The 14,341-nt window shown below is 52.7% G+C and overlaps 1 protein-coding gene across 4 annotated transcripts in view; it reads right to left on the bottom strand.

Annotated features, from left to right (window-relative positions):
• Positions 1 to 1,547: 1,547 nt before the first annotated feature.
• The window catches only part of GSDME (gasdermin E), a 36,891-nt gene continuing 24,097 nt past the window's right edge, over positions 1,548 to 14,341 (bottom strand). For 3 of the 4 annotated variants that reach the window (XM_070424440.1, XM_070424441.1, XM_070424439.1), the window contains exons 6-10: positions 10,990 to 11,154; positions 9,388 to 9,515; positions 7,359 to 7,554; positions 5,734 to 5,807; positions 1,548 to 2,950 (exon numbers count right to left, since the gene is read on the bottom strand). In XM_070424440.1, the coding sequence (XP_070280541.1) occupies positions 2,717 to 2,950; positions 5,734 to 5,807; positions 7,359 to 7,554; positions 9,388 to 9,515; positions 10,990 to 11,154 (797 nt within the window). In that variant the 3' untranslated portion in view covers positions 1,548 to 2,716. Of the gene's footprint in view, positions 2,976 to 5,733; positions 5,808 to 7,358; positions 7,555 to 9,387; positions 9,516 to 10,989; positions 11,155 to 14,341 lie in introns of all 4 variants that reach the window. The other variant, XM_070424442.1, reaches the window with a different exon arrangement.

Consider the following 14,341-nt stretch of genomic DNA (forward strand, 5'->3'; position numbering starts at 1 on the left):
GAACTGGCATCGTCGGTTTGGAAAATCATTCTTGTTTTTATTCACCTTTCTTAAATGTTTGTATGGCTCACATCTGTTTCATTGTTTAATATTTGAAGTGTTTTGAGATCTTTATTTAGAAGTGTGGTGATGCTTTTGTGACCAGGAATAGGCCATAGGAACTTGACTTGTGTTTGTATCAGTTAGCTTATGGTTAAAAATGGTTTCATTACATGTTGTTTTGCTTAAAGTCGCAGTTTCCAAGAACCTATGGACTTCCGTCTTTTACTACCTGTCAGTTTTCTATCAGCACAGTAACAAATTACCACAAATTTAGCAGCTTAACCATACCAATCCTGAGGCCCTGAACCTAACTGTCCCCTATACCTGGGCTCCTGAGCATTAAAGAGAAAAAACCAACATGATATAGAAAAATGTTAGTTACATGCAAACAAGTGGTTAGAATAAGATGGAACTTGGAGACATTGTAGAAAATTGGTCTAGGCAAAGTACCGAAAATTAGGTACAGCGGTATAGCGGCAGATTCGGAAATTACGAAAAATCGGTACAGCGGTCTGGTAGGGTTAGAACACAGACTTCTTCTCTCAGTTCTGGGGGCCAGGAGCACCTGGTGCAGCCTCAGGCTACATCCTTCCCAGTAGCTTAGTTTTAAGACACCGTCCAGCAGGGTAACTGACCAGTGTCAGGGCAGCTGTGGAACAGCTAAGAAATAAAATGCCTTCGTCGCCTGTTCGATGTAACCCAGGCTTTTACACTTGCTGGGATGGCTCCTTTTCTGTCTGTCTGACGTCTGTCTGTGTGTCTGTGTGTGTGTGCGCTGTGGTTTAGGCTTTTTTATTATTATCTAGAGAGGATAATACAAAATTCTAACAGGAATGGAAGGGTGAACCACCCCTTCCCCGCCTTTTGCCCAACCTCTCCCTCCCTCCCCAGAGGAGCCCACTGGGTTTCTAGTGACTCGTCAGTGAGGTTTCTGCCCCATGCGTGGCGATACGTGTCTCTGTTTTTCACACAAGTAGACTCCCATTACACATCCCGTTTACAGTTCGTTCTGTATATTTATTTTATTTCAGAAAACCAGACAAAAGATATGGACTGTGCCTCCATTTTAGCACCATTTTCACATTGACATGTTCCTTTCCAGTTTGTGCATGAGGTGCTTGTTTTTTATGTTGTTGCCACCACAGTGTACACGCTGTATCCTTTTCTTCTCATGGATCATGGGTTTATTTATGCAAGTACTTGCACAAGGATTATTCTCATTTTCCAGAGGTGATGAAAGGGTTACTTGCTTCATTAGCATTCATTAAAATCTTCAGAGCAGGAAGCAGTAGAGGGTAGTGAGGTGAAAAGCCTGTGCCGTGTAGCACGTTTCTCTCTAACCACTGCTGCTCCCAGGCTGGACAGGCCTCGCAGCGGGCGCACCAGGTGGTGCCTAGGGAGAGCAAGTGGGCTGCAGGTCCCAGGGGACATTAGCAATGGGACCGGGAGACAGCCCAGGCTATTTATAGAAGGCCGTGGAAACAAGAAAAGGCAAAATCCACACGTTCAGAGCTTCCTGTGACATATATTTTATAAATTAAACACCCATCATGCATGGGAACTCAGCACATTGTTCTTGACATAGAATTAGTACGTTCATTGAAGCATGGCAAAGTCAGATAAACCGCATATTTCTAGACCCCTACGGGAAGGCGGCCTGCTATTAAACTTTTTCAGTATAATTTTATTTAGCAGAATATATGTACTCCAGTGGCATTCACACTTCATTTTTTAGTCACTGAAGAGCATACATCCTTCCCAGTAGTTAAGTTTTAAGACACCGTCCAGCAGGGTAAGTGACCAGTGTTGGGGCAGCAGTGGAACAGCTAAGAAATAAAATGCCTTCGTCGCCTGTTCGATGTAACCCAGGCTTTTACACTTGCTGGGATGGCTCCTTTTCTGTCTGTCTGACGTCTGTCTGTCTGTGTGTGCGCTGTGGTTTAGGCTTTTTTATTATCTAGAGCAGTGGTTCTCAACCTTCCTAACACCGCCACCCTTTAACACAGTTCCTCATGTTGTGGTGACCCCCAATTTCATTGTTACAAATTGAACATAATTAAAGCATAGTGATTAATCACAAAACAATATGTAATTATATATGTGTTTTCCGATGGTCTTAGGCGACCCCTGTGAAAGGGTGGTTCGACCCCCAAAGGGGTCATGACCCACAGGTTGAGAACCGCTGATCTAGAGGATAATACATACAAAATTCTGTATGCAGAGCATACAGAACATCCAAAACATAGCCTTCAATGGAGGGAAACTGCTTCCCAGCATTCACAATTTAAAATGAATTTTGGGTCAAAGTGTCAGCCCCATCTGTTTTTGTATAACAGGAAGAAAGGGAGAGATGAACCCGTTTTTCTGTAGAATAAAGGTCTGTTTGCTGGCTTAGGATTTGCAGCCCTCAGCCAGCTCCTCAGGTGTGAGCTTGCACTTGCTCTCTGGGTCACCAGTGTGGGAGGGCCTCTTCTGAAAGGAAACGGCTTACAGAGTACCTGGTGGCTAACCTTGTGACTGCTAATGCAGAAACTCACTTCTTAAATTCTCTTGTGAATTCATCTCCTTGATCAACTTTGAACTTGGCTCTGAACTAAGCCCCAAAGTGGTATCTGCACGGTGTGGAGAGTGCCCAGCCCTGGCTGAGGACTGAGGTTGGGATTCACCTGTGACGTTACTGACGCGCTCGGCCTAAAGCGCAGAGTCCGTTCAGGCTCACATACAGAACGAGTGGGGAAAGGTTGGGGCCTTTGCAGGAGACAGCCCTGACGGCCGACTGTCGCCGTTCCAGGTTGATGTCGGCCGTGGCCAGCAGGCGCCGCACAATCCCAAACCTCTCCGTGTCTCTCAGAGGAGCCAGGGCTACGTCTTCGAGGTCAGGCTCTCCGCCAGCGGACAGTGCACAGAGCTGAAATGGCACGTCAGACACGTCACTGAAACACGTTACAGAACAGCCAGTGCTGGACAGTCATGCACGTCCAGCTAATTAGGAAAACAGGCGGTGGTTTTCTATGTTGTTGTTTTTTAATTTCCCAAATGGAGCAGGAAAACCTTTAAGATGAAGATGTAATAAGATGTATGTGACCCAGGCCTGACGATTCCAATTTGCTGGAGTCCTGTCTAAATCCCTCCTCTCTGAACTCTGCCTGCTACTAGATCTTAAGCCAGTAGAACACACGTATGTAAGGCTTGTCTGGTTTTTAAATGAAGGTTTTAGAATATTTGCACCAACTCCTCCAAGCGGTAGGTACCATCGCTTACTTTATGCTTCCTGCCTCAAGAGCCTTTGCCCTTGTCCTTCCTTCTACCTGGAGACTCTCCCTCCAGAATTCCACACAGACTTTCTCGTCTCTCGGTTTTTGGTTGAAATGCAACATCAGAAGGGCCTGACCTAATCCCCTCTCCATAGCCCAGCCACTGGCACATCATGGTATTGTCCCCACCTGCTCCCGATGTCTGCAGTTCTCCTGACAATCACTGCTTAGTCTTTAACTGAAACCTGCACCGTTCAGGGAGAGCAGAGACCTGGCCTGTTGTGTTCACCCGTCACCCTGCCTAGGACGAGACCTGCAGAGAGGTCGCTGCTCTAATTGCAGCTGCTGAAAACATCGGAAACTTTGCTTTCTGGGGTCTTGACGGTGCCTGTGACACTTTACCTTCAGTAATTATAAATTTGCCAGTAGAATTGATTTTTAAACAGGTGTTCAGGACCAGGTCAGTTTAGGAATATAGAGTAAAATTTAAAATAAAAAAGCGAAGCCTTTAAAGTATGCATGAGTACAGAATTCCGGAAGCATTCTCAGCGGAGGGCGGCACTCATCGGAATACACGAGTACTTGGGTGTCTACTATCCAAGCCAGCCTTACAACGCTACACCCTGTAGATGCGCCAAATACAACGAGCAGTGTAACCACAGGCTTAGCGTTACCATTTGGGCCAGACGGTAAACTATCCATTGTGCTTTAGAGAGTGGATTAGCCTGCTCTTTAAACACAAGCATCACGTGCCACGATCTGAGCATGAGCTCCATGGGCACCGCTGAAGGCTGCCAGCAGCACAGCGGGCTCAGGTCTGACGGAGAAGTGCTGGGCGGCATCCAGCTTCCTTCTCTGAACATCTGCCAACCCCACGGGCCCAGAGGCACTTCTGGGCATAAAAGAGATGCAGTCACCAGGGGTGGGGGTGACATTACACCCTGTGGATGGTTTTAACTCGCCTTCTCACCAGTTCGGCAGATGTGTTTCTCCCAAAAGGCCTTCAGAAAGCCTCCATGGTTGCCCTGGCCACCAGACAAGGCGGGTTTTTACACCCCTTTCTAAGTAAGTGCCTGCAGGAAACACGATACCCAAATCCCTCAAGACGGCAGGCAGGAACCTCGCTGTCTTAAGAGCTGTTGCGGTATCTAGGGGCGATGATGTGAAATGCCCAGGAAGGTCTTTAAAGAAAAAGGGTTTCTGTCTGTGTTGAGCAGCCCATGAAGGCGGACAGAGGACTCTGTGGGTGGGAAGTTTTGTGCCGAGTAGCCTACCAGACCTCCTGGAACACCTAGGGCTGCTCCTCCACCAGGAGAGCAAACTGGGAAGCAGCACCCAGATCAGAGCTAGAGCTGACCTGCAGGGAAGAGGGACTTCGCTGATGTGGTCTTGTAATGTTCTCTTTTCCCGTAGACTTGCTAAGCACTCAGCTGTTGTAAACGGAGCTGGGCTACAAAAGCAGAGCTGATGCGTGCTCATCACTGCAGACAGCTAGCTAGGAAACGTACTGTTTCCATAACCTCACTCACTACACCACCAGCTTTTACCCTCAGCGGCCACAGGACGTGCATGCCGGCACATTTCAAGTAGTTCCGTTTTTGTGGTCAGAGCAGGAATGCAGCATCCCCCGGGCGGTAGAGCTGCTTGTGGTGGTGAATGACACTAAACTGCTCCTTGGCATGGTGCCTGGCGCACTCTTAGATGCCTTTCCTGTGCAGAGCAGTGCCAGAGGCACTGCCCGCAGTGCTCAGGGCTCCCCGGATGTGTGCCATTTCAGGGCCCTGGCGAGGCAGTCGACCCCGACGTCCACTTTCCAGATCAGGGAGCCGAGCTCTGAGGTTTGGGCCTGCAGAGCGTGCTGGCCTTGGCCCTTGGTCGCCAGGCCTTTAAGTAATCCGGGCAGGTGTGCCCTGCTACTCTGCCCCAGGCTGAGCAACACCCGCAGTAGCTGCCCCATTTTCTTCTACTAATGACCCAATTTGTAGTTTAAAGAGGAAAAGCTTAATCTTCAATCTCAGGGCTAAGCTCCTCATTACCTAACTCTTGGTCTAGCCATGACATTTCCTGAGGGCACAAAGCTAATGATAGTCCTGAGAGAGAATGAAGTGTCTCTCTGAGACCATCAGTCCTCTGTGTCCTCCCTGCCAGGCGAGCGTGGTACAGAGCTAAGTTCTAGGCCTCGCTCCTTCCCTGCAGTGCTGCATAAGGCTTGGAGTCCATAGACAAGTGCTCTGAGCAAATCCTTCCTCTGGGCCTCCGTCTTCCTGAGAGGTAGGGCGTGTGGCGTAGGTGGGTGTAAAAAGTGGACTTAGTGATACCTGTGTGACCTATTTTGAAGGGCTGTTGAGGATGAGGAAGACTGCAAGTGTTTTATCAGCTGTGAGGTGTTCATCTCATCATTGCCCCCACCCCCACCCCCCCCATCCCCCTTCCTTACCAAGTGACATAGTGAAGGAATGATCTGGAGTTCACAGCAGGTGCCCAGCAGAGCTGCTCCGTTATCTGGCATTTCTGCAAAAGACAAAAATCAGTCACTTTAAAGAACAAAAGCATCTGTAGGAACAGAGCCAGCCCGGGGCTGTGCCTAGTGTATACGTCCCCGCTCTCCAGGCAGAGGTTATGCTCAGCAGTTGTTCAGTGAATGAATGGTGCTGAACAGGCACAAAGGGCTTTTAGGAAATAGGGTGAAAACAGGCATGTGTTTGCCAGGGGATGTGCCCAGCAGGAAGAACTGCACAGACTTGGGGGAAGCAAGGAAAAGTAGGAAGAACTGGAATTTGGTGACAAGAGAGGTGCGTCACTGCACATTTGGGGTGTGCCTTACATACACCTCTCTGAGCATGTTTCCTCAATGGGTCAACCATAGTTTTTTTTTGTTTTGTTTTGTTTTTTGGCGTGTGTCAGAGAGCTGAGTAACCTATAGTGACCTGGGTTTAGAACCCTTTAGTCCTTCTTAGGAGGAAAACGCAGTGTGGCCTGACGAAGGGACGGCACACAGACCTCTAGAACCCAAGACTGTCAGGCACCACCCCAGAAGGACCTGCTGAGCCCCAGGGAAAGGAGATCCAGGTCAGTGCTATTCAGACTGGTTTTACTCCCTCCCCGGGTAACAGAGGCAGCCCCCACAGGAGCCACTCCTCCGGGACACAGCCTTTGAGCTGAAAAGGCAAAAGAAAAAAACGAATCACCTGCTGACTCATCTGGCCCAGAGACCGTTTGTGAGCTCCCTCCGCCTCCTGCATTCATTAGCAGCCGTGATTACAACCCCAGCACATTCAGAATTTAAAAAAGTAAGTCATGAGCATGTAATGAACGGCTCATCAGCATATGGACCTGGGAGAGGCATTCTCTTTTTTAATTATTTGAAAACTGGAAATTCCTGGGCTCTGTTCCTCCAACCCTGAATGCATCAGGAACTCAACCCCCTGACTATTGCCCCCTTGAAGGGGAGTGGTGGGGACCAGGAAATGGGGTCTTGCCTTTCTGACTAAAGCCCTGTCTCCTCATGTAGGAGGGCTGCCCTCTGGCATGGTGAGCTCGGGGCAACGGGTAGAGGAGCGGCAGGCGGGCCACTGCGCATCTCGGGAGGGCCGTGCCCCTGGCAGGGCCACTCGACAAGTCGTGGAGCCCAGCAGCCAGGGCTTCGGGATGCTCCCCACCGCCCCCTGCCCTGATGGCCGCAACTCAGGCGGTCAGTGTGTAAAGAGGGTCAGAGGACCGAAATACTGGGGGGAGAACTGCCAGCGGAAAGACCCTGCCTCTGACACGGCCGGCTCACGCGACTGACAGGCTGGGTTTTGGGAGACGCTTTCCTGGGTGGTGGGGGCGAGCCCACCGACAGCCCTCCCCGGGAGGAAAGAGAAGGGTTCTGCCCAGAGCGCAGGAGCTGGTGGTGGACAGGCCTCCATGCTCGGCTCTGTGACTTCATGGCCACCGTGCAAACCTCCACCGCCCCCCACCTCTTAGCCTGCCCACTTCTGAAAGGAGGGACCCACGTGTGCCAGTCTCCACCACAGGAACCACAGCGGTTTCAAAGCAACAGCAGGACCCCCGGTGCCGTACCTGCCAGCGCACTGACCAGGAAGTAGGCTGTGGAGAAGAGCTTCTGGTCGCTGACCGCACCCTCGGGGCCCGGATGCCCGCCCTGCACACTGCACCCCACCAGCCGCAGGAAGGCTGTGAGGTTCTGCCTCTGAGGGGGCTTCAGCTCCCCCAGGATCGCCTGTGAGGGCGACAGGCCGCTGACCACGTCGTCACACTGCAGGGGAGGAGAAGAGACCAGGTGATGCAGCAGCGCTAGCCTTGGCTGTCACCCAGGTAAAGCAAGCCTAATACTTCCTCACAAGGAGACAGTGAGTCGAGCCTTGCCCAGGGGAGGCGGCGTGCAGGGGCTGTGGGGTAGCGCCTTCCAGGGCAGGGTCTGTCGGGTTGGACCAGGGACTGGACAAGTGACTGCACGCAGAGCTGAGGGGAACATGAAGGCACCGTCCTGTCATGCTTCTCACGCTTTAAACCTGGCACTCCCGCCCCAGCTACATTCCCACCTGGGCCCAGGGAGCCTCAGCCATCGGCGTGGGAGGTGGGTGGTCCTGCCAGCAAGGGCTGCCTGGCCACCCGGCACCACCCAGCCATTGCAGCCTCCACATCCAGGTGCATTCGTATGAGAGCCCGCGGGCCCCCGCCACCCAGGCAGCTGATGCTGGCCTGACATTTCCCTCTTGAAAGAGACATTTTAGAAAGTAAAAGTCAGTAGGCTTTTAAACATCTGTGCGCTCCCTGGGCCAGCACACCCTCCCAGGAGCTCTGCATCCCCCAGAACAGCGGGAGTCCTGGCTGGTGACTGTTTCAACACGGCTGGTTCCATCACTAGTCGCTAAGCTCTTCTGACACAAGTTTTGAGAGGGGAAAATAATACGCTCTCCTGGACGCCATGAAGCATTAAATCAGAAAATCAGAGTTCAGACTCTGCATAAAAGAAAACCAAAAAGACCAAAAACAACCAACTGCAGCAGAAATCAGGCTTGTAGCTTCCCAGCCTCCTGCAGCAAAGCAGAGCAGAAAGCCCAGGTGGATGGGGTTGGCAGCTGGGGTGTCCCTTACCATTTCTACAACTAAGAGTTAAGGAACTCGACCTCCCCAGAAAATCCTTCTGCCACAAAACAGAAAAACACAAAGGCCTGCTTTCCAGGCTGTTCTAAGTAAAATAGGATAACTTGTTGGGCTCTACCACATAGTCCAGTGATGGCGAACCTATGACACACGTGTCAGAGGTGACACGCGAACTTTTTTTTGGTTGATTTTTCTTTGTTAAATGGCATTTAAATATATAAAATAAATATCAAAAATACAAGTCTTTGTTTTACTATGGTTGCAAAGATCAAAAAATTTCTGTATGTGACACGGCACCAGAGTTAAGTTAGGGTTTTTTAAAATGCTGACACGCCGAGCTCAAAAGGTTCACCATCACTGACATAGCCCCTTGCAGTAGGTTGAACAGTGCCACCCCCACCCCCAAGTCTATCTGGAACTTCAGGATGTGACCTTATTTGGAATAGAGTGTCTGCAAAGGTAACTGAGGTAGGGGTCTAGGCATGAGATCCTCCTACGTTGAGGTGGGCCCTAATCCACTGGCGGATGTCCATTAAGAAACAGAAAAGGAGGTGACAGAGGAGAAGGCCATGGGAAGACGGTATACACTGGAGCGATGCAGCCACCAGCCAAGGAACACCAGGAGCTGTAAGAGTGAAGGAAGGTTCTCCCCTCCAGCCTTCGGGGGAGCATGGCCCTGCTGACGCCTTCAGAGAATCGATTTCTATTGTTTTAAGCCACGAAGTTTGTGGTCACTTGTTACAGCAGCCATAGGGAACCAATGTACACCTAGACTCCTGGCATCAGCTACCTTTCTGCAGTTAGGAAACTAAGGACCTGGGATAAGAAGCAAAAAAGCTTTAGTGTTCAAGAGAGGTGGGGAAATCTTAAACGCAGTCTTAGTCTCAGCTCAGGCCAAAGCCTCTTCCAAGCAGTCCAGCCTGCCCACATCTCCGGAACCCCGAGGGGGAGACCCTGCGCCTCGAGACGTCGCTGGTCTTACCACTTGTTCCAGGACCAGGAGTAACTCCTCATCAAACAGGACCGCCTGCAGGACACCGCTCAGCGCCGTCTGCTGCTGCTCCGGCAGCTGTGCAAAGGGCTGGAAGTTCCTCTCCAAGGGCACAGTGGCTGTGGGGGCGGCAAGCACACGGCTCAGGACGGCTGTGCACACAGAACCGGACGGCAGCTCGCGCTTTTTATAGCCAACTGTCCTCAGCTCTGTTGTGGACACGTCAGCTGCACAGTCCGCCGTGGAGCTCGGAGATAAAGGACATGGAGTTAAACACCACCCTGCATGTTAGGAGAAGGGGCGGGGGGGCAAAAAGGGGGCTGCCACGCGTAGTTTCAGATTCACTCAATAGTAAGTCTAATGGGTTATTTTTCTGGAAAAGTCATTTAGGCTCCTTTCTATAGAAGTAAATTATCACGGCTGTTACTAAACAACAGTCTACTGTCACTGCTTCAGAGCCATGCGGATTCCAAAATGCTACCTTTCATCCTTTCTGCTAATACATGGTCCACTTTGTATCCTTTAATGCATGTCAGAGCGGCTGGCCCTCTGGTCATGGCGACACGGCTGCTGCCCTCGGCTGGTCCCTTCTTCACTGTCTGTCCTGGAGAAGGGTGCTCGCTGGGCCCGCTGCCGGCTCACACTCTGCGGGATCCAGAGCCTCTCTCCTAGAAGCCTCCTCTTTAACCAGCTAACTGCCACGCATCCAAAATGGAACCATCCCCACACGCCACGACATTTTGAATTTACTTGCGTCTATAGATGCTAGTGGCGTACAAAGGGTTAAAGACAGGCAAAAGCTCCTAGTAAGTGAAGCCAGCGGGGATGTGAAGGCTTGTGTGTAGGTGCTCACTCCTGCATAAGACGGGGCCTTCACTGCCGTTCTTCCAACACTGTTTTTGCTACAGAAACAAAAGTGTCTTCCGGTCTAGGCCTCGCTGGTGAGCCTCACTCCTCGCCTCCAGCCAGCACATTCTGAGCCGCTCCTGGCTCCTTGTGCTAAGCTCTCACATAACCATTTGTTTCTCCTTTTCCTTGCTCATCTCCCACCCTCATCTCCCCAAAAACCCCTCCAACGTTTTAAAACTGCTGTGGGGGGCAGAAGGGGTTGCTGCAGGCAGGTCACAGGTCGCCCCCTCCCCCCTGCCAGCACCCACAGCCTCGGGCCACGTGGTAAAGAGCCTCCAGGAGACGCCGGCCATGCTGACCAGGCTGGGCCTGTCTTGGCAGCGGCGCCTGGACTAGGATGAAACAGATGCAGAACTCGGGCTCTCTCCTCGCTGCTAACTAGCTGTTCCTCGTAGTCCTCGGGCTTCTATGTTAAAATGGAAGAAAACGCCAGGTCCCTGCCTCTTACACGCCTCAGTCTCAAACATGGCACCCCAGACCTGAGGTTCCCTACGACCCGGCCCAGGTGAGTCCTGAGTGCACCAGGCCTGACTCAGGCGCCGTCCTCTCTGTTCTCAAATGCTCTCAGTGAAGTCACCAGAACCACCGCTCCTGGAGGCCCCCTCACCGCCTGGGTCACCTCACCTCCCGGGGTACAGTGCGCGTCAGCCGTCGGCCCACCATGCCCCGCCCTGCTGGCGGTACCTTGTTTTAAAGCACCCAGCGGTCCATCGGGGACAGACAGCCCCTGCCCGACATCTGGCATGTCTCCAAACGCAAACTCTCGGAAGGGCAGGGGGTCCAGGAAGATGGAGTCGATTCTCCCCTCGTGCTCGAAGCCACCGCACTTCCCTTGTAGGAGGCAGAATTCTGCAACACGGGAGAGGACAGGTCCGCTCAGGGAGACGCCCACCTCCTCCCCATACACCCGCTTCCTGCAGGCCCTGCGCTGTCTGAGCCAACTCGTCACATCCCAGAAATGCCGGAGAAACGGTGGTTCCTGCCACAGGGCTCGCCTGTGTGTCCTGCACAGCAACCTCTCCTCCGCCCGGTTTCAACAAGCCGACCCGGAGCGGACCGCAGAGCTCAGCGTACGTGAGTGAGGCTGGGGATGCCTGAATTTAGTAGATTTGATTTGACCGAACTGATACTGTTACAGAATTACTGACAGTATATTTAGGTGCACAAGTGGTTATGTTATATGGTTCTTCTTAAAGAGTCAACTTTATTAACAAAAAGAATACACAGCAAAAAAAATTAACTTTTTCCTACAGTTATCTGAATGAATCTCAAAATGCTGAGTGAAAAACTAGTCTTTTTAAAGCCTTATTTTTTTTTTTAGATACTTAAATATTTATAGACAAAAACAATAGGACTTGCTTCGAAACAATTAAGTGGGGATGGAGGGAGGTGGGAAATTACCAGTGGAGCATAAATAGCCCTCATTCTTGAAGCAGGAAGTACATGGGGTTCATTATATTACTTTTGCTATTTTTGAACTTGTGTGAAATTTCCCATAAAAAATTTAAATAAAAAGGGGTGGCAAGGGCCTGGCAACCCCGTCTGTCCCCTCCCAGACTTCCATGTTTGACATCCTGACTCAGGTTCTGAATTATAGGAAAAAGTGTGGCCGTTCTATGTCCTGGGTGAGCAAAAACAGCAAGTGACTCTCGAGTCGGGGTGATTCCTGGGCTCCTATTTATGGAATGAAAGTGGCCGAGCCTGCGTGTGGCAGGCATGGTGTTGGCACACACCTTCCTTTGCCTGTGGGCACTGACGGCAGTCATGGAGGTAGAATGGCTACGGCATGAAACTATCCCCGTTCACTCATGGATCACACTCGGCACCAGAGCCCAGCTCGCTCGCCTCTGCACCAGGCGCCAAGGTGAGTGAGTGTGAACTGGCCCCCAGGGGGTGACTTTGCTCCCCAAGGTCAGGACAGGACCCTCCACAGCCTCAGATCCTGCCGTGCACCCTGGAGCCCCTAACTGGTTCTAGGAGCCATGGCACCAGCACCACTCCTGTCTGGGCGCATGCACCGCCCCCCCGAAGGCAATGCCAGTCCTTTCATTTTCAGCATCGGGCACTGTGCTGGCGGCCAGGGATAGGAAAGGGCCACGGCTTCGCATGGGGCGGGGGTGTTGGAGGAGGTGGACAGTCACTGAAGCCAGCGAGGCAGGTCTAGCCGCCTCCTAAAGGCTCAGTGGGAGTGAGCGCTCCACGCGGACTTGCAGTCAGACACGGCAGAGGCGGTGAATGCGCCCTGTGCCTGCTGGGCGTGCTGGCCCTGAGGGAAGGCTGGCCACGGACAGGCCCCCACGCACATGGGAGACCTTCTCCTGGGACACGGAGCCTCGGAAAGTGTTGGAGCAGGTGAGTGAAATGACCAAACTTTTAAATAATCGCAACGGGGGCACTGCAGGATGGAGTGGCTCCAGAAAGCAGTGGAGCCGATGAGCCTGGTGGGAAGCGGGGGCGGGGGCAAGGGCTGAGAGCCCCTCGTGGGCGCTGACAGACGCCTCCCCAGGAGCAGGGAGGGGGTGCGCAGGAGGCTTGTGAGATGTGCCCCCCCCCCAGAAGGCGGGAGGGGGTCAGGCAGGCTCTGAGGGCCCCTCCGGCCCTGAGGCCCATGTTGATGAAGCTGGATCAGAACATTCTGTGGCGACAGAGAACAGATGGGGAATAAAAGCAGAACCGGCTCCCACTCAGGCACGGAGTCCCCCGGAACCGGGGCCTGGCCAGCAGCTGGCGCGTGGCCGCCGCCGTGGATGGCGATGAACGCAGCAGGCTCCCCGCCAGGGCTGGGACTGAGCCAAAGGACCCTGGAGAACTAATTCCCCAGGGCACCTCCTCTCAGCAGCACCAAGAGGAGTTGTGCTCTAAGACAGCGGAAGCTAGCCAAGATAACAGGCTTGAAATGGAAATGCAAACAGGAGAGCCACAGCGGCCAGGCTGACTTTCCAAGTCCCGCTGAGGAAAGAGGCCCCTGAGGTGGGACAGGTGCCCCCAGGGCTGCGGGCACGGCAGGCACCCACCTCAGAGAAATGCCCTCGCAGCCCCACTGCCCAGAGCGGCTCCCCAGCCACCCAGAGGCTCACAGCACCCACAAGCCGGTGAAGCTTTGCCAAGTGACACCTGGACCATCGTCGACCCATCTGGACAGGCTCACCGAGGGGGAAACATCCTGGGGGGCACGTGGTATCACAGCTTATCATGTGCTGACAACAAAACTTAATCATCTGATCCAGTTTGTTCCACAGACAAATGGCTTTCAAACAGAAAGAATAAACAGAGGCATCTAAAAGCTGCAGGCACGTTTCCTGGTGTCCTTTCCACGTGTCCCCGTCCCACCTTCTCCAGACCAACTTCTCAACACAGACCCTTCCCTTCTGCCACCTCCCGGGGCTGCATTCTGCGCCCCCACTGCCCCTCCTGCGGGTCCTCATGAGCCCACAAGGACAGTCGGTGTTCCGAGTGCCTGTGGCCACCGCCAACGGTGGACGACGCACGAGGTGAGCACAGAGGGCCGGGGCCCACAGGACTTCCTCCTCCGAACCTGTCCTGGCCCCGACAGGAACCGCCTGGGGGCGCGCAGGGGCCGGCAGCAGAGGTGTGCGCGCAGGTTAGGGCTCACTTCCTAAACGTGTCCACTGTGAAAACGGAAAACTGCACACGAACAGAGGAATGCAATGAACCTCCACATACACACCCACCGACCAGCTCTGCCCACCCCACCTTCCTCTCCATCCAGCTTTCTTCCGAAGCAAACCACAGACATTACCATGTCACCTGTGAAGACGTCAGTATAAAGCTCTAAAAAATGGGTGGCTTTTTTACAAACGTATTGCCATACCTACAAAGGTCAACCATTGATGTTACATGTATTCATTCACGTCCCCGAGAAGCGAACAGTCCTCTTGGACTCAGTACACCATCTTCTCAGGGAGCGCGCGGGGGAGGGGCCGTGCAACCTGAGCTCCCCGACACCTGCTAACCCCAAGCCCCATTTTCTTGAAGGACCCAATGCCCAGGATGGGCCAGCTTCAAACCACCGGCG

Source organism: Myotis yumanensis, unplaced genomic scaffold (assembly GCF_028538775.1).
Source record: "Myotis yumanensis isolate MYYU_CA2020_CCGP unplaced genomic scaffold, mMyoYum1.0.hap1 SCAF_9, whole genome shotgun sequence".
Classification (NCBI taxonomy): Eukaryota; Metazoa; Chordata; class Mammalia; order Chiroptera; family Vespertilionidae; genus Myotis; species Myotis yumanensis.